At 46.5% G+C, this 23,635-nt stretch overlaps 1 protein-coding gene across 1 annotated transcript in view; it reads right to left on the bottom strand.

Annotated features, from left to right (window-relative positions):
* The window catches only part of LTBP3 (latent transforming growth factor beta binding protein 3), a 155,392-nt gene that overhangs the window by 11,488 nt on the left and 120,269 nt on the right, over positions 1 to 23,635 (bottom strand). Inside the window, exons 19-23 of the mRNA XM_068260461.1 lie at positions 21,912 to 22,040; positions 20,727 to 20,864; positions 10,994 to 11,134; positions 3,340 to 3,495; positions 1,255 to 1,335 (exon numbers count right to left, since the gene is read on the bottom strand). Of these exons, the coding sequence (XP_068116562.1) occupies positions 1,255 to 1,335; positions 3,340 to 3,495; positions 10,994 to 11,134; positions 20,727 to 20,864; positions 21,912 to 22,040 (645 nt within the window). The remainder of the gene's footprint in view (positions 1 to 1,254; positions 1,336 to 3,339; positions 3,496 to 10,993; positions 11,135 to 20,726; positions 20,865 to 21,911; positions 22,041 to 23,635) is intronic.

Here is a 23,635-nt window from a genome sequence, read left to right as displayed (position 1 = left end):
CTGGCAGGATTGAAACTGTACACCCTTTATGTGTGAATACATCCATTGAAAACTGATACAAAGCTGACAGGACAAAAATGGACCGAAAATGTATACATTTTATGTGTGAACCAAGTCATAAAAAACTCATACCAAACTGATGCAAAACTGGACAGGACAGGATTGGACCGGACAAGTACAGATTTACGTGTAAACCAAGCCATAGAAGACTGAGACACAACTGATGCCAGCTGTCCAACAAATGACAAGACAGAATTGAACACCTTTTAAGTGGGAACTCAGCCTAATTGTATTTTTAACTTTGGTCTGCAACTGACATTTCCAGGACATCGTAGCAGAGCTCACATTCTACTGGGCAGGGAGCTGTGTTATGCAGCTGATGACAAATTCTCCCACTTTTGCTATTCAGGAGATGCTGACGGGAAAATCTCCTTTGCCACATCATTGGTTACGCTGCGTCACATGATAGAAAAAGGGCGTGGAAAAGGGATACATCTTATCCACCACTGTCAGTTTTTCAAAGCTCCTTATTAGTGAATACCACAAAAACTGCCTAAGAAATGTGCATGAAGTCCTGCCTGTCTGTGTGCGCTGGATATACAAAGCAAAGCATGGTTTGATGTTTGCAGAGCTGCAGAAACAATAAATAAACCCAGTTCCAGTTATTCTGCATCAGTGATTACTGAACACAACACTACGGAATCGTAAATCAAAGCGAACTTAAAGGGAATCTGAAGTGAAAATAAACTTGTGGTATAATGAATTGTATGTGTAGTATAGCTAATAAATATAACATTAGTAGCAAAGATATGAGTCTCATATTGTTTCCAGTACAGGAAGAGTTAAGAAACTTCAGTTGTTATCGATGCAAAAGAGCTTCTCTGAGCTTTCAACTTTGGTTGGAGTCTTGTTTTCTGAAGCACTTATACAGTACATCAAAGAAACAGTGAGAGGCAGCTTCAGGTAAGGTTTTACTGCAAGGGAGTTCAAACGGTCATTAGCTCTGCTATGTTTCATAGTTTAAAATACAGTGTGTGGTTTGTAATTGGAAATGTGACAGAATGATGCAATGTTATAAAATAAATAAATAAATAAAAGCTATATAACTGAAAATAAAAACAAGAGACTTTTTTTTGGCTACTAATGACCTATTTATCTGTACTTCACAATTCATTGTATCATAATTTTTTTTTTTTTGGTTCAGTGTCACTTAAAAAGAAAAATGCGATAGAAACAGAAGATAAAATAAATTACCCCTTCGAGACTTCTTGACATGATGGGAGCTATACTCCCAGAATGAATTGGCACCACTGTGAGAAACCGAACATGCCAGAGCTGAAAGAAAAAATAATTGAAATTAAAAGAAAAACAAAATAAACAGTCCAGGCTGATTTTCACAGTTTAATATTGCCTAAAATCTACAGTACGGCTTCAAGTGATATATTAATCATTATAAATAGCACTAAATAAAATACATATGGTGTATGAAAAGAAGCAAAGAATCTGGGCACCAACTCCAGGAAGTTCAAATCAAATGACGCCTTTAATACATCCTCAACAAATCCGACAGACAATTGCAAAGTGTAGGCGTGACAGCCGTTTCACAGGCTATGACCCGCTTCATCAGAGGCAAGAGTAACTTTTGATGTTACGTTGATGTTACTTCAGTCTGGAGGCACAGCTGCCACACCTGTTACCCCCAACGTTGCCAATCCATTTGGTGCTGATCAATTCACCTCTACTTGCCAATAAAATACATATGGTGCAGTAATCAGTTTTTAGAAATTTGGAGAAAAGTGTTGCAGTTTTGTGTCCAGACGCTTATTGACTACCTCAATGCTAATTGCATTCCTCACGATTTGCAACTTAATATAAGACCAACATTTTGCCAACATAAACAAGAATTTTGTTGGCCACTTTAACTAACCGGGAGGTGTGAGGCTGATTTGGAATTCATTGTGTCCTGGTTCACACCATTATTTGCACAGTCTGCAATAGGACTCTTAAGCCTCAAGAGGCATTGATCTTTCTGCAATACGGCATATTTAGGCTTGGTGTCCAGGCACTCATTATGTATTTATGGCAATTTTGCACTGTTAGTATCCTGTCTTTGTTACACTGTTTGTATACTTCTGTATAGACTTTGTACTATTTGTGTGATACATGCTTGTCAACACTTTTTATGTATACTTATTTGAATACAAATTGAATTGCATACTAAATTGGCATGGTGTGCATGTCCATGTGTTTGATTAGATTAGTGTCCTTTTGACACAGCACCCAGGTTTACGAGATACTGAGATATTAGTGGTTGATAGATATCTGCAGTAGGTGTGCAACTCTTACAATAATTTTTCCTATATCGGGAGAGCCCCCCCAACCCGCAGGATTCGTGGCGGTTGGGGGGCTTGTCAGTGACGTGCAGTGCTCTCACACGGCTCAGATGTGCTTAGGTACTGCACAAGAGTGCAGTTACAAGGTGGAGGAATCCTAGTTCTAATGATTGTATTGCTGTGATTGCCCTATTATGCTCTAGAACTGCTTTTGGAAAACGACAGCACTGGGCGGCCGGATTCCTCTACTCCCTACCTTTGTGAGCAGAAGGAAACTGAGGGTTAACACTCACCTACTTGGCACTTCCTGCGTTGGGTCTCCATGGCCACAGGGCAGTACGTGACACACTGTCAGGATGGCAGGAGACCAACGCAGGAAGTGGCGAGTAGATTAGTGTTAACCCTTGGTTACCTTCCTCTCATGACTCTGCAGGGAGGGAAGGATGTGTAGGCATGCGGCCCATGCCATGCAAAGTTTGCCCAGCCCTGCTCTAGCATTTTATACACATTGCTATCAAGGAAAACGCTGGGGCACAGTGTGAGGCAGAGAGCTTTACCAGACTTCCTCTTTGCTGGATAGAAAGCAGGATCAATTAGATAATAATAATATTACCAGTAATCCTCTGCCCGGCGGAAATAGCGGAGCTCGATTGGGTCAGCTCTACCGCATAGGCGCGAGTCACCTGTGCAGTAGAGCGGACCTGATGAGGTTCAACTATTTCTGCTAGAGCCCGATCAGAAAGCTTCTACTACGCCTGTCCTAGAGTCCAACAGGTAAATACTGCCAAACGTGGAGTTGGGGGGCTGTCAGCGCTGGATGCAGGGGCTGAAGAGGACGGGGGAAGCCTCAGTAGGATCCTGATCCTTAGTATTAGTATATTGCTCTGTAGCTATTGCTCCTCTGCTGATTTTGATTAAAAATATCTGGCCACTGGCCAGAGAACATAACATTATGCATTTTTATTAGAACTACTGTTGAATGAATCTGGTTGCTTTGTCTTCTTACCGTGCCTCAAGGGGCAGGAGAGACATCTATGGCCCCACCCCTGACCTTGTCTACAGCAACATTCATTGAGCGATAGTTGGGGGCCATTCATGGCAAGAGAGCAAATGCCATCCACCCCTCGCATCCTCCAGCAGATATCCAGTGCTTCTGTGCGATCTGTAATAACGAGATATTATATTTTAACAAATTATGGTACATATAGTTAAGGGAGAACCCTCTGAAGTTTTATTACAGCAAATAAGATTGATTCATTACATACTTATACATCAAAAGTTATCATCAGCAGGTACCCTCAAATTATCATCAGCAAGTACCCTCGAATTATCATCAGCAGGTACACTTGAATTATCATCAGCAGGTACCCTCAAAGTTATCATCAGCAGGTACCCTCAAAGTTATCATCAGCAGGTACCCTCAAAGTTATCATCAGCAGGTACCCTCAAAGTTATCATCAGCAGATACCCTCAAAGTTATCATCAGCAGATACCCTCAAAGTTATCATCAGCAGGTACCCTCAAAGTTATCAGCAGGTACCCTCAAAGTTATCAGCAGGTACCCTCAAAGTTATCATCAGCAGGTACCCTCAAAGTTATCATCAGCAGGTACCCTCTAAGATATCATCAGCACATACACTTGAATTATCATCAGCAGGTACCCTCAAAGTTATCATCAGCAGATACCCTCAAAGATATCATCAGCAGGTACACTTGAATTATCATCAGCAGGTACCCTTGAATTATCGTCAGCAGGTACCCTCAAAGTTATCATCAGCAGGTACCCTCGAATTATCATCAGCAGGTACCCTCAAAGTTATCATCAGCAGGTACCCTCAAGTTATCATCAGCAGGTACCCTCAAACTTATCATCGGCAGGTACCCTCAAGTTATCATCAGCAGGTACCCTCAAAGATATCATCAGCAGGTACCCTCAAAGTTATCAGCAGCAGGTACCCTCGAGTTACCATCAGCAGGTACCCTCAAGTTATCATCAGCAGGTACCCTCAACGTTATCATCAGCAGGTACCCTCGTTATTATCAGCAAGTACCCTCAAAGATATCATCAGCAGGTACCCTCAAAGTTATCAGCAGCAGGTACCCTCAAGTTATCGTCAGCAGGTACCCTCAAAGTTATCATCAGCTGGTACCCTCAAGTTAGCAGCAGCAGGTACACTCAATTTATCATCAGCAGGTACCCTCAACTTATCAACAGGTACCCTCAAAGTTATCAGCAGCAGGTACCCTCAAAGCCATCAGCAGGTACCCTCGAATTATCATCAGCAGGTACCCTCAAAGTTATCATCAGCAGGTACCCTCAAAGCCATCAGCAGGTACCCTCGAATTATCATCAGCAGGTACCCTCAACCTATTAGCAGGTACCCTCAAGCTATCAGCAGCAGGTATCCTCAAGTTATCAGCAGCAGGTACCCTCGAGTTAGCAGCAGCAGGTACCCTCAAGTTATCAGCAGCAGGTACCCACAAGTTATCAGCAGAAGGTACCCTCAAGTTAGCAGCAGCTGGTACCCTCAAGTTATCAGCAGCAGGTACCCTTGAGTTATCTGCAGCAGGTACCCACAAGTTATCAGCAGAAGGTACCCTCAAGTTATCAGCAGCAGGTACCCTCGAGTTAGCAGCAGGTAGCCTCATCAGCAGGCACAGGTGCAAAGTACATCCCACACCTGCACAGTAGCACAGAGCTGCTCGTGCATGTCTGCATGCTACTACATAGACGTGACCCCTATTGGCAGCTGCACAGTGTGGCCACACTCATGGAAGAGAGCAAGGCCATGGATAGGTAGATGGCCCCAGCTGCCAGCAGAGAGGTCATGGAAGATCAGGGAAGCCTCTGTAGCATTTAGAGGCTTCCCTCTGCTGTGGTTAGTATCTACCCTTTTTTCTGACTTCAGATTTGCTTTAAATGGGGTTCATGATTTTAAAATGATGTTCTGATCAACAATGTCCATACTTACACCACGGGTTTACGTGCGTTAAAAGATTGTGAAAAATAACGGCACCATTCATTACGCTACTGGCTGCTCACAGATGTTTCAAATAAATGGGTGAGGGGCCGGCTGTGCAGTGCGATGACTGATGACAGCTTTGACAGTTTGCACAAATGGGCAGTGTATCCAAAATGAGGCATGACCACCAACCTTGCCCGAGTACAAAGATCTTTTAACCCTTGTTCCCCTCAGAAGCCCTTGAAAGTACACATTAGCTGAATGCAGCATATAAAGCATATAAAGTTTTACTTACCTGGGTATCCTTTGTCGCAGTTACGCTGTTTACCAGTCTTCTGCTGTCACCTCCGTAGCGGTTGGTGACCCGCAAGCACAAAAGCCGCTGACCCGGCCGGGTCATTGGCCTTTCCAGAGTTAAAAGCAGAAGACTGGATTACAGCAGAACTGTGACGAGGGACTTAGAGACTTCTAGGGGCTGGACGAAGCCCCAAGTAAAACTTTATGTGCTACCAGTGTTCTCCCCAGGCTCTTTTAGGCGGGTGCTCCACCCGGCTATTTTTGGTGACCACCCGGTTGTTATCTGCTCATCTCCTACTCTGCAGTAAGCAGAGAAGTGCCAGCCCTGCATTCTCTCATCTCACCCCACCCGGCTATTTTTTCATGCCACCCAGCAGGAAAGAAATTCTGGGGAGAACACTGTGCTACGTTCAGCTAATGTATCCTTTAAGTGATACCAACCACATGGTCCATAATAGTAGAGGGTACCCTGCAGAAGAGGGGCACAAAGCCTTATTCGTCCTAACATTACAGAGGAAGGGGCTCATTAACCTCCTTAGCACACACGGGGTAAGCCGCCGGAGGGTGCCGCTCAGGCCCTGCTGGGCCGATTTACATAATTTTTCTTTTACAAACATGCAGCTAGCACTTTGCTAGCTGCGTGTTTGGTCTGATCGCCACCGCCGATGCGCTGCTACCCGCCGTCGATACAGGCCCCCCCCCCCCTGCATACCCCTTGCGCAGCCTGGCCAATCGCCGCCAGGCTGCACTATGGGGTGGATAGGGACTCCCTGTGACGTCGATGACGTCACTCCGTTCATCGCCATGGCGACGAAGGAAGCCCTCAAGGAAATCCGGTTCAATACGGGATTTCCTTATGGGCAAGCGGCGCCGGCGGCGATCGGAACATACGGGGGGATGCCGCAGGGAGGGGAAAAGCATGTAGCTAGCGCTAGGCTAGCTACATGCTAAAAAAAAAAAGGGTGAAAAAAACCCTTGCCGGGGGGTGGGGGGGGGGTGGATGCCTTCAGTACCCAATAGAAGGTGGGGATAATAGTATGGAGGAAGTTTATGTGGAATTTGGAGACCCCCTTTAATAAGCGGATCCCGGATATTCACTCCCACCCAGGGCGTACGAGAGGAATCCGCACAAGTTCCCGGCCATGTTAAATACTATTCACCCTCCAGGCTGCCATGGATGGTGGGGAATGAAATAATTTGGCTTCCAGCAATCGCTGGCAGCTGAATTATAGTGTTTTAAAAGTAACTTCAGCTCCGTCTTCTGACAGCGCTGAAGTTACTCCCTGTGCGCTGCTATAGCCGTAATCTCTATTACAGCCTATGGTGGCGCCGGCTGCGCCCAAGTCTCCTGCGCTGGATTCACTGTGTTCGCACCCAGGTAAATAGGAAAAGGGGTTATGTATGCCCTCTACCCCATTGACCATTGAAACAGAAAAAGTCACAAAGAAAAATATTTTTTAAATTAAACACAATGATTAAAAAAAAACTTTAACAACCAATTTAAAAACTGTATTTTACAAAAAAATATTTCTTCTAATATGTATACTTCCAGTTCGGCCTATCTGGACGAGCTTCCTCGTCCAGATAGGCACTGCTGCAGCCGCCGGCTGGTACGCGCGATCGGGCGCGCCCCCACGCGTGCTCCCGCTGCCCGCCGCTAGCCCCCCGATCAGTGAATGGGAATATAATTCCCATTCACCGATCTAACTTCCCTGCAGAAATACCGACGCTTTCTCTCCAGAGAGCGTGGTATTTACAATACAATACAATAACCTTTCTATAGCGCTTTTCTCCCATAGGACTCAAAGCGCTTAGGCTCTCTCAGATTCAGTAATTAGTAGGATGAAGTATTCACACAACAAAAGTTATATTTCTGCAAATGCCAGACTGAACAGGTGGGTTTTCAGTCTGGATTTAAACACGTCCAGGGATGGAGCTGTCCTGATCTGTTGAGGTAAGGAGTTCCAAAACGTAGGGGCAGCATGACAGAAGGCTCTGGGACCAAAAGTTTCCAAGTGGACTCTGGGTATGACTAGATTATTAGAACCTGTGGATCTGAGAATGCGGGGATTGCTACGCAGCTGTAACATATCTTTCATGTATCCAGGGCCTAGATTATTCAGGGATTTAAATGTCAGTAGGCCGATCTTGAATAGGACCCTCTATTCTATAGGTAGCCAGTGAAGGGAATGCAGGACTGGCATTATGTGGCAGTGACGGGGTTGGTTGGTTAGCAGTCTGGCAGCAGTATTCTGTATCAGCTGTAGGCGGTACAAGACCTTTTTTGGAAGGCCAGTGTAGAGAGCATTGCAGTAGTCCAGTCGGGATGTGATGAAGGCGTGGACTAAGGTTGGCAGATCTTCTGGGGGTATGAGGTGCTTGATTTTTGCAATGTTCTTCAGGTGAAAATAGGATGATTTCACCACAGCAGAGATTTGAGTTCTGAAGTTTAAATCCCCATCAATTAGAACTCCCAGGCTACGCACATGATCAGAGCTGCGTAGATCCGTGCCTCCTATTCCCAGTGGTGAAGACTGGACTGCAAGTTAAGTTGTTTTGTTATCATGCTCTGCCCTCCAATCAGAAGGACTTCAGTTTTGTCTGCATTTAGTTTCAGCCAGTTGTCATTCATCCATTGCTGTAGTTCACGTAAGCAGGCGTTTATAGTTAGAGTTGGGTCTGTCACACCAGGCTTGAAGGAAAGATATAGTTGGGTGTCGTCTGCATAGCAGTGGTATGTCAGACCATGTTTTTGGATTAGTTTTCCCAACGGTAGCATGTAAATCGTGAAAAGCAGGGGAGAGAGGATTGAGCCCTGGGGCACCCCATACTTAAGTGTTACAGGGGTGGACAGGAAGGGCCCCATAGACACTTTGTGGGTTCTGCCACTCAAGAAGGATTGGAACCACTAAAGTACTATGCCATCAATGCCGCAGTATTCCTGTAGCCTGTTTATCAAGATGTCATGGTCAACTGTGTCAAAGGCTGCAGAAAGGTCTAGCAGTATGAGGATCGAGCACTCTCCTCTGTCTCTTGCCATGAGCAGGTGGTTGCATATTTGGATGAGGGCAGTTTCAGTGCTGTGGTGTTTCCTGAAGCCAGACTGGAATGGGTCATAACTGTTATTTTGTAGGATTCTGGCTTGTAGCTGGAGGTATACAGCCTTTTCAATTAGCTTGCCCAGAAAGGTGATGGTTAGAGACTGGTCTGTAGCTGGTCATTGCATCTGGGTCCAGGGAGGGTTTTTTGAGGAGAGGCCTGATGATTGCTTCCTTCAGTAAAGCAGGAAATATCCCTGATTGTAAGGAACAGTTAACAATTTTGAGGAATACCGGTACGAACAGGTCGGGGCAGTTCAACATGAACTGTGTTGGGCCAGGATCCAGGTCACAGGTAGTTAGGCGGACGTGAAGGAGGATGCTTGATGTGACTTCTTCATCAATTTCTTTGAAGTTTGACCAAGGTGTTACGTTGTCTCTGCTAATGGTCTTCGGCGCTATATTAGGCTCAGATGCTGTAAGTTGGATGCTATTTCTGCCCCCAGGAAACTTCTCCCCAGCATTTTAGTTCCTGGATGCGAGATCGTTCGCATCCAGGACTTTTTCACTGTGGCCATCTTGTGATAGTAAACTGCACCCACATACATTTTTAATAAAAAAAAAAATATTATTTTACATTTAAAATTAGCAGTTTCCCTCCCACACCAAAAATTACCCACATACACTTTTTTTTAATTAAAAATAAAAATAAAAAATACAATTAAAAACAAAACAAAAACAACATAAATAGTTACCCAAGGGTCTGAACTTTTTAAATATGCATGTCAAGAGAATATGTTATAATATTATTTAAAATTATAAGCTTATAAATAGTGATGGACGCAAATTGAAAAATTGCACCTTTATTTCTAAATGAAATATCGGCACCATAAATTGTGATAGGGACATCGTTTAAATGGTGTAATAACCGGGACAGATGGGCAAATAAAATACATGAGTTTTAATTACGGTAGCGTATATTAATTTCAAACTATAATGGCCAAAAACTGAGAAATAATGATTTTTTTTCATTTCTTTCTTAATCTTCCTGTTAAAATAGATTTAGAAAAAAATAATTCTTAGCAAAATGTACTACCCAAAGAAAGCCTAATTAGTGGCGGAAAAAACAAGATATAGATCAATTCATTGTGATAAGTAGCAATAAAGTTATAGGCGAATGAATGGGAGGTGAACGTTGCTCGGATGCATGAGATTTTCGGACTGCGGTGATGAACCGGTTAAACACAATTATCCTTATGACCACTGGAGACCTACGTCAATTTAATAAACACTCTTCATCTGTACTCATTATAGCAACATTATTGTTAGGATGAAAAAGAGTCACATGGCAGGGGGCGGACCCTCAAAGTAATCACTAATGTCAGTCCAGTGAATGGAACTAGTGGAAGGTGAGGGATGGGACTTCCATCCTTACTGTATTTCACACATGTAGCCATAATGATGAAACATTCACTCCCCCACCCCGTCCTTCACTTTAAAGCTCTCCCTATTTATATGTATAGGGGAAGGGTAACATCATTGATTGTTTAGACAGGCTGCCAGTGCCGTCTGCCCTTTTATGTTAGGCAGCCCTGTTCTGGAAGTAAAGAGAACAGGGTAGCTAAGATAAGGAGATAGGGGTTTAGGATATGAATTAAAAAATGGGAGGGGAATGGGAAGGGATGTCAGAATTAGGCATCACCCAGAATTTGGAATTAGGGTTGGGGTTTAGCATTAGTTTGGGTCCAGGTCAGTTTCTTGAATTGTGGAGTTCATATTTAAAGTAAACCTGAAGAAAAAAATAAATGTAACAGGTATAGCTACGTGCTTATTATTTAGGCTTTCAGATGCTCTGTGGCCTCTTCGTATGCCCCCCCAACCACCATTGTAGCCCCAGTTGGTTCACTCAGCGCACCCTCTTTGCGCACGCTCCCGCACACCTGTATGTAGCAGTTGCTGTTTGAAGCATACTGGGCATGCACAGTTGCTAATGTTTCCAAACCGCACATGCTCTCACCCACAGCTGCTGTGCACGGACGTTCAGGAAAGTCATCCCCGAGGGGACGGTGCAGTTTGAACTGTGACCTTTATGCCTGCTATTTAGCAATGACGAGAGCTTCACTCGTCCTGCCCTGAGTCCCTGCGGGTTAGTAGCACTCGCTATGCTACTCTGATAAGGCATGCTAACTTTGATAAGGCGTGCTATTTGTCCTAGTGAATCAAGCCCATAATTTCTTATGAGCAAAGACAAGTTAGGGCTCACCTAGTGAGATGAGCCATACATTTGGCTGTAGAACAATGTTACCCAAATGTTAGGCTATGACAGAATATTGATAGTATCTGTGCACAGTGACTTTGTTACCTGACTGTATGTCTGGGGGATTGCATTGCCTTCGTAGGGGGTCCAGCGTCCATGGAGAACTACACTCGCAGTAAAATGAACCAGGAGTGTTTACACAGCGTCCATTGCGACATATTCCTGGATCCCGACACTCATCCTGATCTGAAAATGAGCAAATTACAAATGAAAAAAACAAAATCAGAATCAGGGTATATACAGTGCTGCCCGTAATTATTCATACCCCTGATAAATTTTGATTCAAAGTTACTTTTATTCAACCAGCGAGTAATTTTTTTTACTGGAAATGCCATAGGTGTCTCCCAAAAGATAAGACAATGTACAAGAGGCATTATTGTGGAAAAAAAAATTCTCAGCTTTTATTTACATTTGAGCAAAAAGTGTCCAGTCCAAAATCATTCATACCCTTCTCAATAATCAATAGAAAAGCCTTTATTGGCTATTACAACAATCAAACACTTCCTATAATTGCTATAATTGCAGACCAGCTTTTTGCATGTCTCCACAGGTATTTGTGCCCATTCATCTCTAGCAATGATGAGCTCCAAATCTTTCAGGTTGGAGGGTCTTCTTGCCATCAGCTTTATCTTTAGCGCCCTGCACAGATTCTCAATTGGATTCAAGTCAGGACTCCAAAACGTTAATGTTGTTGTTTGCTAACCATTTCTTTACCACTGTTGCTGTGTGTTTTGGGTCATTGTCATGCTGAAATGTCCTCTGTTGAACAAGGCCAAGTTTCTCTGCAGACTGCCTGATGTTGTTGTTGAGAATCCCAATGTATTGCTCTGGTGAACAAGGCCAAGTTTCTCTGTAGACTGCCTGATGTTGTTGTTGAGAATCCTCATGTATTGTTCTTTTTTCATGGTGCCGTTTACTGTGATTAGGTTCCCTGGGCCATTGGCTGAAAAAATACCCCCAAAGCAGGAGCGTAACTAGATATCACTGGGCCCCCCTGCGAAAATTTGGATGCCCCCCATAGGTACCAAATAATTGTAATGGGGCAGGGTTTCACTATAAAATAATTGTAATGGGGCAGGGTTTCACTATAAAATAATTGTAATGGGGCAGCGTTTCACCATAAAATAATCGTAATGCACCAGAAATTCATCGTAAAGTGGGCAGCATTTCACCAGAAATTAATCGTAAAGTGGGCAACATTTCACCATAAACTAATTGTAAAGTGGGCAGCATTTCGCCATAAAATAATCGTAAAGTGGGTAGCATTTCACCATAAACTAATCGTAAAGTGGGCAGCATTTCACCATAAACTAATCCTAAAGTGGGCAGCATTTCACCATAAAATAATCGTAAAGTGGGCAGCATTTCACCATAAAATAATCGCAAAGTGGGCAGCATTTCACCATAAAATAATCGTAAAGTGGGCAGCATTTTACCATAAAATAATCGTAAAGTGGGCAGCATTTCACCATAAAATAATTGTAAAGTGGGCAGCAGTCACCAGAAAATTGCAATGTGGGCAGCGTTCACCAGAAAATTGTACAGTGGGCAGCAGTCATCAGAAAATTGCAATGTGGGCAGCATTCACTAGAACATCGTACAGTGGGCAGCAGTCACCAGAAAATCGCAATTAGGGCTGTGTTCACCAGAAAATCGTACAGTGGGCAGCGTTCACCAGAAAATCGTACAGTGGGCAGCAGGCACCAGAAAATCTTACAGTGAGCAGCAGTCACCAGAAAATCGCAATGTGGGCAGCAGTCAACAGAAAATTGTACAGTGGGCAGCAGTCAATAGAAAATCGCAATGTGGGCAGCGTTAACCAGAAAATCGTACAGTGGGCAGCAGTCACCAGAAAATCGTAATGTGGGCAGCAGTGAACAGAAAATCGTACAGTGGGCAGCAGTCAACAGAAAATCACAATGTGGGCAGCGTTCACCAGAAAATCGTACAGTGGGCAGCAGTCACCAGAAAATCATAATGTGGGCAGCGGTCACCAGAAAATCGTACAGTGGGCACCGGTCACCAGAAAATCGTACAGTGGGCAGCACTCACCAGAAAAATCGCAATGTGGGCAGCAGTCACCAGAAAATCGTACAGTGGGCAGCAGTCACCAGAAAAAAATCGCAATGTGGGCAGCAGTCACCAGAAAATCGCAATGTGGGCAGCAGTCAACAGAAAATAGTACAGTGGGCAGCACCTGTAAAAAAAAAAAACAAGTCTCTCCTGGCCTCAGATCCCCCGATGATCCTCCTGCACATCTCCCGCGCTGACAGGCAGAGTGCGGGGCTACGGCAAGATGGCTCCAGAAGCCCTGTACTGGAGACACAAATAGGGCTCGATTCACAAAGCGGTGCTAACCCAGTTAGAGACTTTAGGCATGATAACCATTGCACCACGCTGGTGAAAAGCCAGTTTAGGCGTGATAAGTTTAGGTGTGATAAGCTTAGGCATGCTAAGTTTAGATAAGTGTAGATAGCGTGCAAAGTCCCACACGCAAAGCAGTGCCATTAAACTCTATGCGAAGTGCACCAGACTTTGCTAGCGCAAAACTTTTGATCAGCTGTGCACTGCGGTGCTAACGCAGTTGGTGCTTAAACTTATCATGCCTAAACTTATCACACCTAAACTTATCATGCCTAAACTTATCACACCTAAACTTATCACACCTAAACTTATCATGCCTAAACTGAGTTTAGGCGTGATAAAGGGCTTTTCACCAGCGTGCTAACTGTTAGCACCGCTTTGTGAATCAGGCCCTTAGTCTCCAGAGCAGGGCTTCGGCAGCCATCTTGCCGTAGCCCTGCTCTGCCTCCCAGGAGACAGACTGCGGCTGCAGGGAATGAACTGGCCCGGCGTCTATTAGACGCTGCGGCCAGTTCCAAACCTGGCTGGGGGGTCCTAGAATCGGGCGGGCAGCTCTGCGGCTGAGGGGGTCGCATCCCCGGTGGTTACGCCGGTGCCCCAAAGCATTGGGTTCCCACCACCATGTTTGACAATGGGGATTGTATTCTTGGGGCCTGATTCACAGAGCGGTGATAACTCAGTTATCACGCCTAAAAGACTTTAGGCATGATAACCTTTGCACCACACTGGTGAAAAGACAGTTTAGGCGTGATAAGTTTAGGTGTGATAAGTTTAGGTGTGATAAGTTTAGGCATGCTAAGTTTAGATAAGTGTAGATAGCGTGCAAAGTCCCGCACGCAAAGCAGCGCCATTAAACTCTATGCGAAGTGCACCAGACTTTGCTAGCGCAAAACTTTTGATCAGCTGTGCACTGCGGTGCTAACGCAGTTGGTGCTTAAACTTATCATGCCTAAACTTATCACACCTAAACTTATCATGCCTAAACTTATCACACCTAAACTTATCACACCTAAACTTATCATGCCTAAACTGAGTTTAGGCATGATAAAGGGCTTTTCACCAGCGTGCTAACTGTTAGCACCGCTTTGTGAATCAGGCCCTTTGGGTTTAAGGCTTCTCCTTTTTTATGCCAAATAAAGGTAACACCATTGTTATCAAACAATTACATTTTTGTTTCATCTGACCATAACACAGAAGACCAGAAGTCTTCTTCTTTGTCCAGATGAGCTTTTGCAAAGGCCAAGCAAGCTTTTGTGTGCCTTATCTGGAGAAGTGGTGTCCTCCTTGGTCTGCATCCATGGAACACAGCAGTGTGGATTGTCTGCCTTGAGACATTGCCACCAGCAGAGTCCAGATTCACCAGTATGGCCTTGGTGGTGATCCTTGGATTATTTTTCACCTCTCTCACTATCATCCTGGTCAGCACAGGTGTCACTTTTGGCTTCCGACAAAGTCCTCTGAGATATTCCACAGTGCGGAACGTCTTGTATTTTTTAATAATACTTTGCACTGTAGCCACTGGAACTTGAAAACATTTAGAAATGGCCTTGTAGCCCTTTCCTGACTTGTGAGCAGCCACAATGCATAGTTGCAGGCAGTGGCGTAGCAATAGGGGGTGCAGAGGTAGCGACCGCATCGGGGCCCTTGGGCCAGAGGGGCCCCGTGGGGCCCACTCTCAACCACAGAATTAGCTCTCTATTGGTCCTGTACTGGTAATAATCACTTCTATAGATGCTTTTATTAGTAGTAATCATTAACAAACTGTTCCCCATCCCTTTCTTGCACTTCTGACACTGTGGTTGTCTTTGGCAGGTTTTGGTGCGCCATATCAATTGTTATGTATATAGTGCTTGGGGGGCCCCAATGTAAACCTTGCATCGGGGCCCATAGCTCCTTAGCTACGCCACTGGTTGCAGGTCCTCACTGAGCTCCTTTGTCTTAGCCATGACTGTCCACAAACCTACTGCAGAGAGCTGCTGTTTTTCCCCTGTCGAGTTGATTAAAACAGCTGTTCCCAATTAATCAGGGTAATTAGGATGCTTTAGAACAGCTTGGACTATTTGGAATGGTATAGAACTTTGGATTTTCCCATTGACTGTGACAGATTATGAAGGGTATGAATAATTTTGGACAGGACATTTTTTACTCAAATGTAAATAAAAACAGAGAAATGTGTGTGTGTGGGAGGTGGGTTTGTTCCACAATAATGCCTCTCGTACATCGTCTTATTATCTTTTAGGAGACACCTATGTCCTTTCCTGTCAAAAAATGACTTGCTGGTTGAATAAAAGTAACTTTAAGTCAAAATTTGCCAGGGGTATGAATAATTACGGGCAGCGCTGCATATACCGTATTAATAATAATAATAATAATTCCAGATAATAATTCCAGTATTTGTATAGCACCTTTCTCCTGTTGGACTCACAGCGCTTTTGAGGCAGCCACTAGAGCGCACTCAATAGGCAGTTATAGGCAAACACAGGGGGATTACAGCTGCCCAGAATCCCCCCTCAGACCAGGGCTGGTGCAGTGTCTGGGGACAGGCACAAGTTGAGACACCAGAATATCTGCAGGTATCCTGCAGCTCACAGCACCGCCCCCTTTCTTTCCCTGCTACAGTTGACTTTGGATGGAGCAGCAGTGTGTGTACAGAGCATGGAGCAGCAGCGTGTGCACAGAGCATGGAGCAGCAGCGTGTGTACAGAGCATGGAGCAGCAGCGTGTGTACAGAGCATGGAGCAGCAGCGTGTGTACAGAGCATGGAGCAGCAGCGCGTGTACAGAGCATGGAGCAGCAGCGTGTGTACAGAGCATGGAGCAGCAGTGTGTGTACAAAGCATGGAGCAGCAGCCTTTGTACAGAGCATGGAGCAGCACCGTGTGTACAGAGCATGGAACAGCAGTGTGTGTACAGAGCATGGAGCAGCAGCGTGTGTACAGAGCATGGAGCAGCAGTGTATGTACAGAGCATGGAGCATCAGTGTGTGTACAGAGCATGGAGCAGCAGCCCGTGTACAGAGCATGGAGCAGCAGCGTGTGTACAGAGCATGGGGCAGCAGTGTGTGTACAGAGCATGGAGCAGCACTGTGTGTACAGAGCATGGAGCAGCAGCGTGTATACAGAGCATGGGGCAGCAGCGTGTGTACAGAGCATAGAGCAGCAGCGTGTGTACAGAGCATGGAGCAGCAGCGTGTGTACAGAGCATGGAGCAGCAGCATGTGTACAGAGCATGGAGCAGCAGTGTGTGTACAGAGCATGGAGCAGCAGCGTGTGCACAGAGCATGGAGCAGCAGCGTGTGTACAGAGCATGGAGCAGCAGCCTTTGTACAGAGCATGGAGCAGCACCATGTGTACAGAGCATGGAGCAGCAGCGTGTATACAGAGCATGGGGCAGCAGCGTGTGTACAGAGCATAGAGCAGCAGCGTGTGTACAGAGCATGGAGCAGCAGCGTGTGTACAGAGCATGGAGCAGCAGCATGTGTACAGAGCATGCAGCAGCAGCGTGTGTACAGAGCATGGAGCATCAGTGTGTGCACAGAGCATGGAGCAGCAGCCTTTGTACAGAGCATGGAGCAGCAGCGTGTGTACAGAGCATGGAGCAGCACCGTGTGTACAGAGCATGGAGCAGCACCATGTGTACAGAGCATGGAGCAGCACCATGTGTACAGAGCATGGAGCAGCACCATGTGTACAGAGCATGGAGCAGCACCATGTGTACAGAGTATGGAGCAGCAGTGTGTATACAGAGCATGGAGCAGCAGCCTTTGTACAGAGCATGGAGCAGCACCGTGTGTACAGAGCATGGAGCAGCAGTGTGTGTACAAAGCATGGAGCAGCAGTGTGTGTACAGAGCATGGAGCAGCAGTGTGTGTACAGAGCATGGAGCAGCAGCCTTTGTACAGAGCATGGAGCAGCACCGTGTGTACAGAGCATGGAGCAGCAGCCTGTGCACAGAGCATGCAGCAGCAGCGTGTGTACAGAGCATGGAGCATCAGTGTGTGCACAGAGCATGGAGCAGCAGCCTTTGTACAGAGCATGGAGCAGCAGCGTGTGTACAGAGCATGGAGCAGCACCGTGTGTACAGAGCATGGAGCAGCACCGTGTGTACAGAGCATGGAGCAGCACCATGTGTACAGAGCATGGAGCAGCACCATGTGTACAGAGCATGGAGCAGCACCATGTGTACAGAGCATGGAGCAGCACCATGTGTACAGAGCATGGAGCAGCACCATGTGTACAGAGCATGGAGCAGCAGTGTATGTACAGAGCATGGAACAGCAGTGTGTGTACAGAGCATGGAACAGCAGTGTGTGTACAGAGCATGGAACAACAGTGTGTGTACAGAGCATGGAACAACAGTGTGTGTACAGAGCATGGAGCAGCAGCGTGTATACAGAGCATGGGGCAGCAGCACCATGTGTACAGAGCATGGAGCAGCAGCGTGTGTACAGAGCATGGAGCAGCAGCGTGTGTACAGAGCATGGAGCAGCAGCATGTGTACAGAGCATGGAGCAGCAGTGTGTGTACAGAACATGGAGCAGTAGCGTGTGCACAGAGCATGGAGCAGCAACGTGTGTACAGAGCATGGAGCAGCAGCGTGTATACAGAGCATGGGGCAGCAGCGTGTGTACAGAGCATGGAGCAGCAGCGTGTGTACAGAGCATGGAGCAGCAGCGTGTGTACAGAGCATGGAGCAGCAGCATGTGTACAGAGCATGGAGCAGCAGTGTGTGTACAGAGCATGGAGCAGTAGCGTGTGCACAGAGCATGGAGCAGTAGCGTGTGCACAGAGCATGGAGCAGCAGCGTGTGTACAGAGCATGGAGCAGCAGCGTGTGTACAGAGCATGGAGCAGCAGCGTGTGTACAGAGCATGGAGCAGCAGCGTGTGTACAGAGCATGGAGCAGCAGTGTGTGTACAGAGCATGGAGCAGCAGCCTTTGTACAGAGCATGGAGCAGCAGTGTGTGTACAAAGCATGGAGCAGCAGTGTGTGTACAAAGCATGGAGCAGCAGTGTGTGTACAGAGCATGGAGCAGCAGTGTGTGTACAGAGCATGGAGCAGCAGTGTGTGTACAGAGCATGGAGCAGCACCGTGTGTACAGAGCATGGAACAGCAGTGTGTGTACAGAGCATGGAGCATCAGTGTGTGTACAGAGCATGGAGCATCAGTGTGTGTACAGAGCATGGAGCAGCAGTGTGTGTACAGAGCATGGGGCAGCAGTGTGTGTACAGAGCATGGAGCAGCAGTGTGTGTACAGAGCATGGAGCAGCAGCGTGTATACAGAGCATGGAGCAGCAGCGTGTGTACAGAGCATGGAGCAGCAGCGTGTGTACAGAGCATGGAGCAGCAGCATGTGTACAGAGCATGGAGCAGCAGTGTATGTACAGAGCATGGAACAGCAGTGTGTGTACAGAGCATGGAACAACAGTGTGTGTACAGAGCATGGAACAACAGTGTTTGTACAGAGCATGGAACAACAGTGTGTGTACAGAGCATGAAACAACAGTGTGTGTACAGAGCATGGGGCAGCAGTGTGTGTACAGAGCATGGAGCAGCAGTGTGTGTACAGAGCATGGAGCAGCAGTGTGTATACAGAGCATGGAGCAGCAGCGTGTGTACAGAGCATGGGGCAGCAGTGTGTGTACAGAGCATGGAGCAGCAGTGTGTGTACAGAGCATGGAGCAGCAGTGTGCGTACAGAGCATGGAGCAGCAGCCTGTGTACAGAGCATGCAGCAGCAGCGTGTACAGAGCATGGAGCATCAGTGTGTGTACAGAGCATGGAGCAGCAGCCTTTGTACAGAGCATGGAGCAGCAGCGTGTGTATAGAGCATGGAGCAGCACCGTGTGTACAGAGCATGGAGCAGCACCATGTGTACAGAGCATGGAGCAGCACCATGTGTAGAGGGCATGGAGCAGCACCATGTGTACAGAGCATGGAGCAGCAGTGTATGTACAGAGCATGGAACAGCAGTGTGTGTACAGAGCATGGAACAACAGTGTGTGTACAGAGCATGGAACAACAGTGTGTGTACAGAGCATGGAGCAGCAGCGTGTGTATAGACCATGGAGCAGCAGCGTGTGTACAGAGCATGGAGCAGCAATGTGTGTACAGAGCATGGAGCAGCAATGTGTGTACAGAGCATGAGGCAGCTCTGGGGAACTTAACAGAGTCAGGTATGAGCACAGCCCTGTGCCCTGATGTGTGTATGCTTCACTTTCCCCTTCATTAGCAATGTCGGCTGTCCTCATTATTATCTGTATCCAAACTGCTCCTGTATGATCCCATTGTGGATCGGGAGCAGATTGGACATTTAGGAAATAATTGACAGATGCTGTCAGTCAGACGGGAAATTGCATTATGTGTACCCAGCAGGGCTACCTTATTATTTTACTGTATTGTGCGCGGCTGAGGGAGACCTTTCAGGAATCTCCCCCCTTGAAAATCCTGGGTTTGCCTCTGGCAGTAGCAGTGTTAGGGAGTCTTGCCCAAGAAACTCCTTACTGAATATGTGCAGCTTACTGAACAGGCAGAGCCGAGAATTGAATCCAGGCCTCCTGTGTCAGAGCAGTACCAGTACAGTAACCAGTACACTATTCAGCCAATAGCCCTTAACCAGTACACTATATGCCACTAGCGACCTTTTAGAAGTCGGAACCAGGTGAATGATTAGGGTCTATTCACACTGTGGGCTTGATTCACTAAGACAAATAGCATGCCTTATCAGAGTTAACACACCTTATCGCAGTTAACACGCCTTATCAGAGTAGCATAGCGAGTGCTACGAACTTATGCCTGCTAATTGGCAATGACAAGAGCTTCACTGCCTGTCAAGTTTCCTGTCAAGTGACAGGCAGCCTATTGGGCTAATCAAAGTGTGGGGATAATGTCCTTTAAAGTGATTGGACCCGCAGGGGCTCAGGGCAGGACGAGTGGAGCTCTCGTCACTGCCAATTAGCAGGCATAAGTTCATAGCGCTCGCTATGCTACTCTGATAAGGTGTGTTAACTATGATAACACATGTTAACTCTGATAAGGCATGCTATTAAAATGAATATTGTAAAAAATAAGTAATTTTATTCATTATGTTATTTTCACTACAGTTCCTCTTTAAAGAACTGCATCAAGCCCAAGTACTCCCTGGACCTACCAGAAGTATCCTTGGATTGTGAACACCTCACGTTGACAACCTAGGCACCAGAAAGCTGGGAAGCAATACAAAAATACTGGGAACCTGGAAAACAATGCAACTGTGGACATGATGGGACTCAATGCAGAGGTACTGGAAAGCTGCCACAAAATACATTGATACTTGAAAGCTGAGACATGATTACAGGATACTGGTTACCTGAGATACAGTACAGGGGTTCTAGTAACCTGGGAAACAACATAGGGACACTGATAACCTGGGACTTACCTAGTTCTGCAGTGGGCACACAACGCTTGTGTTCTGTATGGTACTGCATATGTGATGGGCAGCGGCAGTAGAAGGAGCCTCGAGTGTTGATACACTGGCCATTTACACAGTTTGACTCATCAACACACTCATCTACATCTGTAAGGGCAAGAGATGTACAGCATAAATCACAGCCAAGGCACATTGTAATGATATCTCTAGAGTACAGTATATAGAATAAAGATCATGAATATTGTTATATGGGATGTCGTTCTACAAAGTGAATCAACCCTGAAGTCAGCTAGCTAATTGTACAAGCTCCTGTTAGGTGGAATTTCTCCTGTCTGGCTTTCGGGGAAATTGCTGAAGACGTGTCTGACACTTCCGCTGCGTGGTGGATCAACTGTATACACATCACCATGGCAACAGGGACGTGAGCTCTCTGCTGCGCATGTGCACTGTCCCAGTTTGAAACATATTGTATGGCTCTCACGGAATTACATTTTAAAATATATGGTGTTTATGGCTCTCTCAGCCAAAAAGGTTCCTGACCCCGATCTAATCCCTACCATAGTCATATGTCTATGGATGTATCATGTAGTGTATGTATTGTAGTCTAGGGCCAATTTAGGGGGAAGCCAATTAACTTATCTGTATGTTTTTTGGGGGGATGCTAGAGGAAACCAGTGTGCCAGGAGGAACATACAGACACGGGGAGAACATACAAACTCCTTGCAGATGTTGACCTGGCTGGGATTCAAACCGGGGACCCAGCGCTGCAAAGCGATAGCGCTAACCACTACACCACCATGGTGCCCTATACATAACAAATAAAATGGAGCTCCAAAACTGGCAGGCACATTTGCAGGTGTAAGCAGGGGAGGGAACAGTAGGTTAATAATTACCACTGTTCAAAGCACATATAGAGGTGATCATTAGCAGTATGGCACCAATGAAGAGCTAATACAGCAATTGAAAGAGGAACCCTCTGCCATAGAGACTCTGGTGCAGTCTCACCTTCTGCATCCCTTAGGGCCTATCCGGATGCCAAGGCAACAGCCATGTGACCAACACTGGAACTCAAAGAGATAGGATAACATTTGAGGTGTTTGTGCTGTACAGTATCTATGACCACACCAGGATGGATTTGTCTAACATTGTGCTATGTGGTTTGTTGTCGGAACTGCCAGTTTCTCCGATACTCACCCATGCATTGTAGTAAGCGAGTGTCATAGTAGTAGCCATGCTTGCAGTAACACTCATAGCTCGGCTGTGTATTCACACACTTTCCTTCTTTACAGATTTCTTGTCCAAACAATTCACACTCGTCAATATCTAGAAAAGAAAAATGATGGCAGTTGGACTACAGTTATGAAACAATTGAGATTCAAGCTTCAAGATATACAGTTTACAGAAAGTAACACTAAAAAAAAGTAGTGCGCAGACTAGAAAGAAAATGGCGCAAATCTCAGAACTTAAAAGACAAACACAACCTGATATCCCACCTGGAAAGCTACCAATAAGTAATCCTCCTTTCTATCACAGGAGATCGCAAAGGTCGCCAACAAGCTGGCCCAATTATTCCACACAGTAACTGGCGTAACAATAGGGCCTGCAGCCCCTGCTCCTGCGGGGGGGGGCCCACCCTGGGGCCCGCACGGAGCCATTTTGTGGGGGCTGGAGGGTTGGCAGCATGAGGGGAAAGCTGTGGCCACAGTCGGCGTGGAGAGGGGAAGTCCCCCCCCCTCTCCCTCACCTCAGGGCTCTCCCCTCTGCGCTCCCCTCCAGCTTAAATGTGTGTCCGTGGGCAGCGGCGAGCAGCGGCGGCAGCAAACAGATACATACCTTCTGTGCGCTCCAGCCTGCGTTCCTCTCGCTAGCCTCTGACGCGACTTACGGTATAACAGGAAGTCGTGTCAGAGGCTAGCGAGAGGAACGCACTGGCTGGAGCGCACGGAAGGTATGTATCTGTTTGCTGCCGCCGCTGCTCGCCGCTGTTAGCGCTGCCCACGGACACTTCTTTAAGCTGGAGGGGAGCGCAGAGGGGAGTGCCCCGAGGTGAGGGAGAGGGGGGGGGGAAACTTCCCCTCTCCCCGCCGACTGTGGCCACGGCTTTCCCCTCATGCTGCCAACCCTCCAGCCCCCACAAAATGGCCCCGAGCGGGCCCCAGGGAGGGGGGGGGCCTGCTCTGAAAATCTGCAGGGGGGCCCGGTGGGACCTAGTTACGCCCCTGCACACAGTTGATGGTCTCTGCAACCCATCCTGTCACAAAAATTGTATAAACTTCTCAAAGGACCTATGGGAGAAATTTGCCTGTTACTTTTCTGACAGTGACCTCTATGTTGTCTCTCTTTCAGTCTGCAGCGCCTAAGGGCCGTTTCCACTGCAGCAGAAATCGGACCGAATCTGCAGAGTTTCCCCGCAAGAAACTCTGCCATAGTTGATAATGCTGCCGCCATCCAAATCACTTGCCTTAGTGAGTCGGATGACATTGCAGCATTTTTCGTGCGGGAGGCAGAGAATCCCATAGTCGTGCATGGCTTCTGGGATTCGTCTGCGTGCTCGCAGACCAGGAAGTGCCGCCATGCTCGGTGGCTAGTGGCAACAAGCCCTAATGCTGGGCATACACGGTTCGTTTCTGCCGCTCAATTCTACAGTTGATTCTTCGACTTAGTTTCCGCTAGTTTTTATTAACTTTTCCATTCACTTCTATCAGGAATCGAGCGGCAAAACAATCAAACGGGAGATCGGACATGTCGGAAATTATCTATCTAACTATCTATCTGCCTCAAAAACGAACTGTGTATTCCCAGCATAAGACTTATACAATGTCTGATAATAGATGCAAGAACAACCTAACACAATGGTCTGATTACAAAGGAATTAGCGAAGAAGAGATTTCAAACACCTCTGCCAGACAATCTGTGAC

The sequence above is a fragment of the Hyperolius riggenbachi genome, chromosome 11, assembly GCF_040937935.1.
Source record: "Hyperolius riggenbachi isolate aHypRig1 chromosome 11, aHypRig1.pri, whole genome shotgun sequence".
NCBI classification, from domain to species: Eukaryota; Metazoa; Chordata; class Amphibia; order Anura; family Hyperoliidae; genus Hyperolius; species Hyperolius riggenbachi.
Note: the sequence above shows the minus strand (reverse complement) of the source record. Positions and strands in the feature narration are given on the sequence as shown.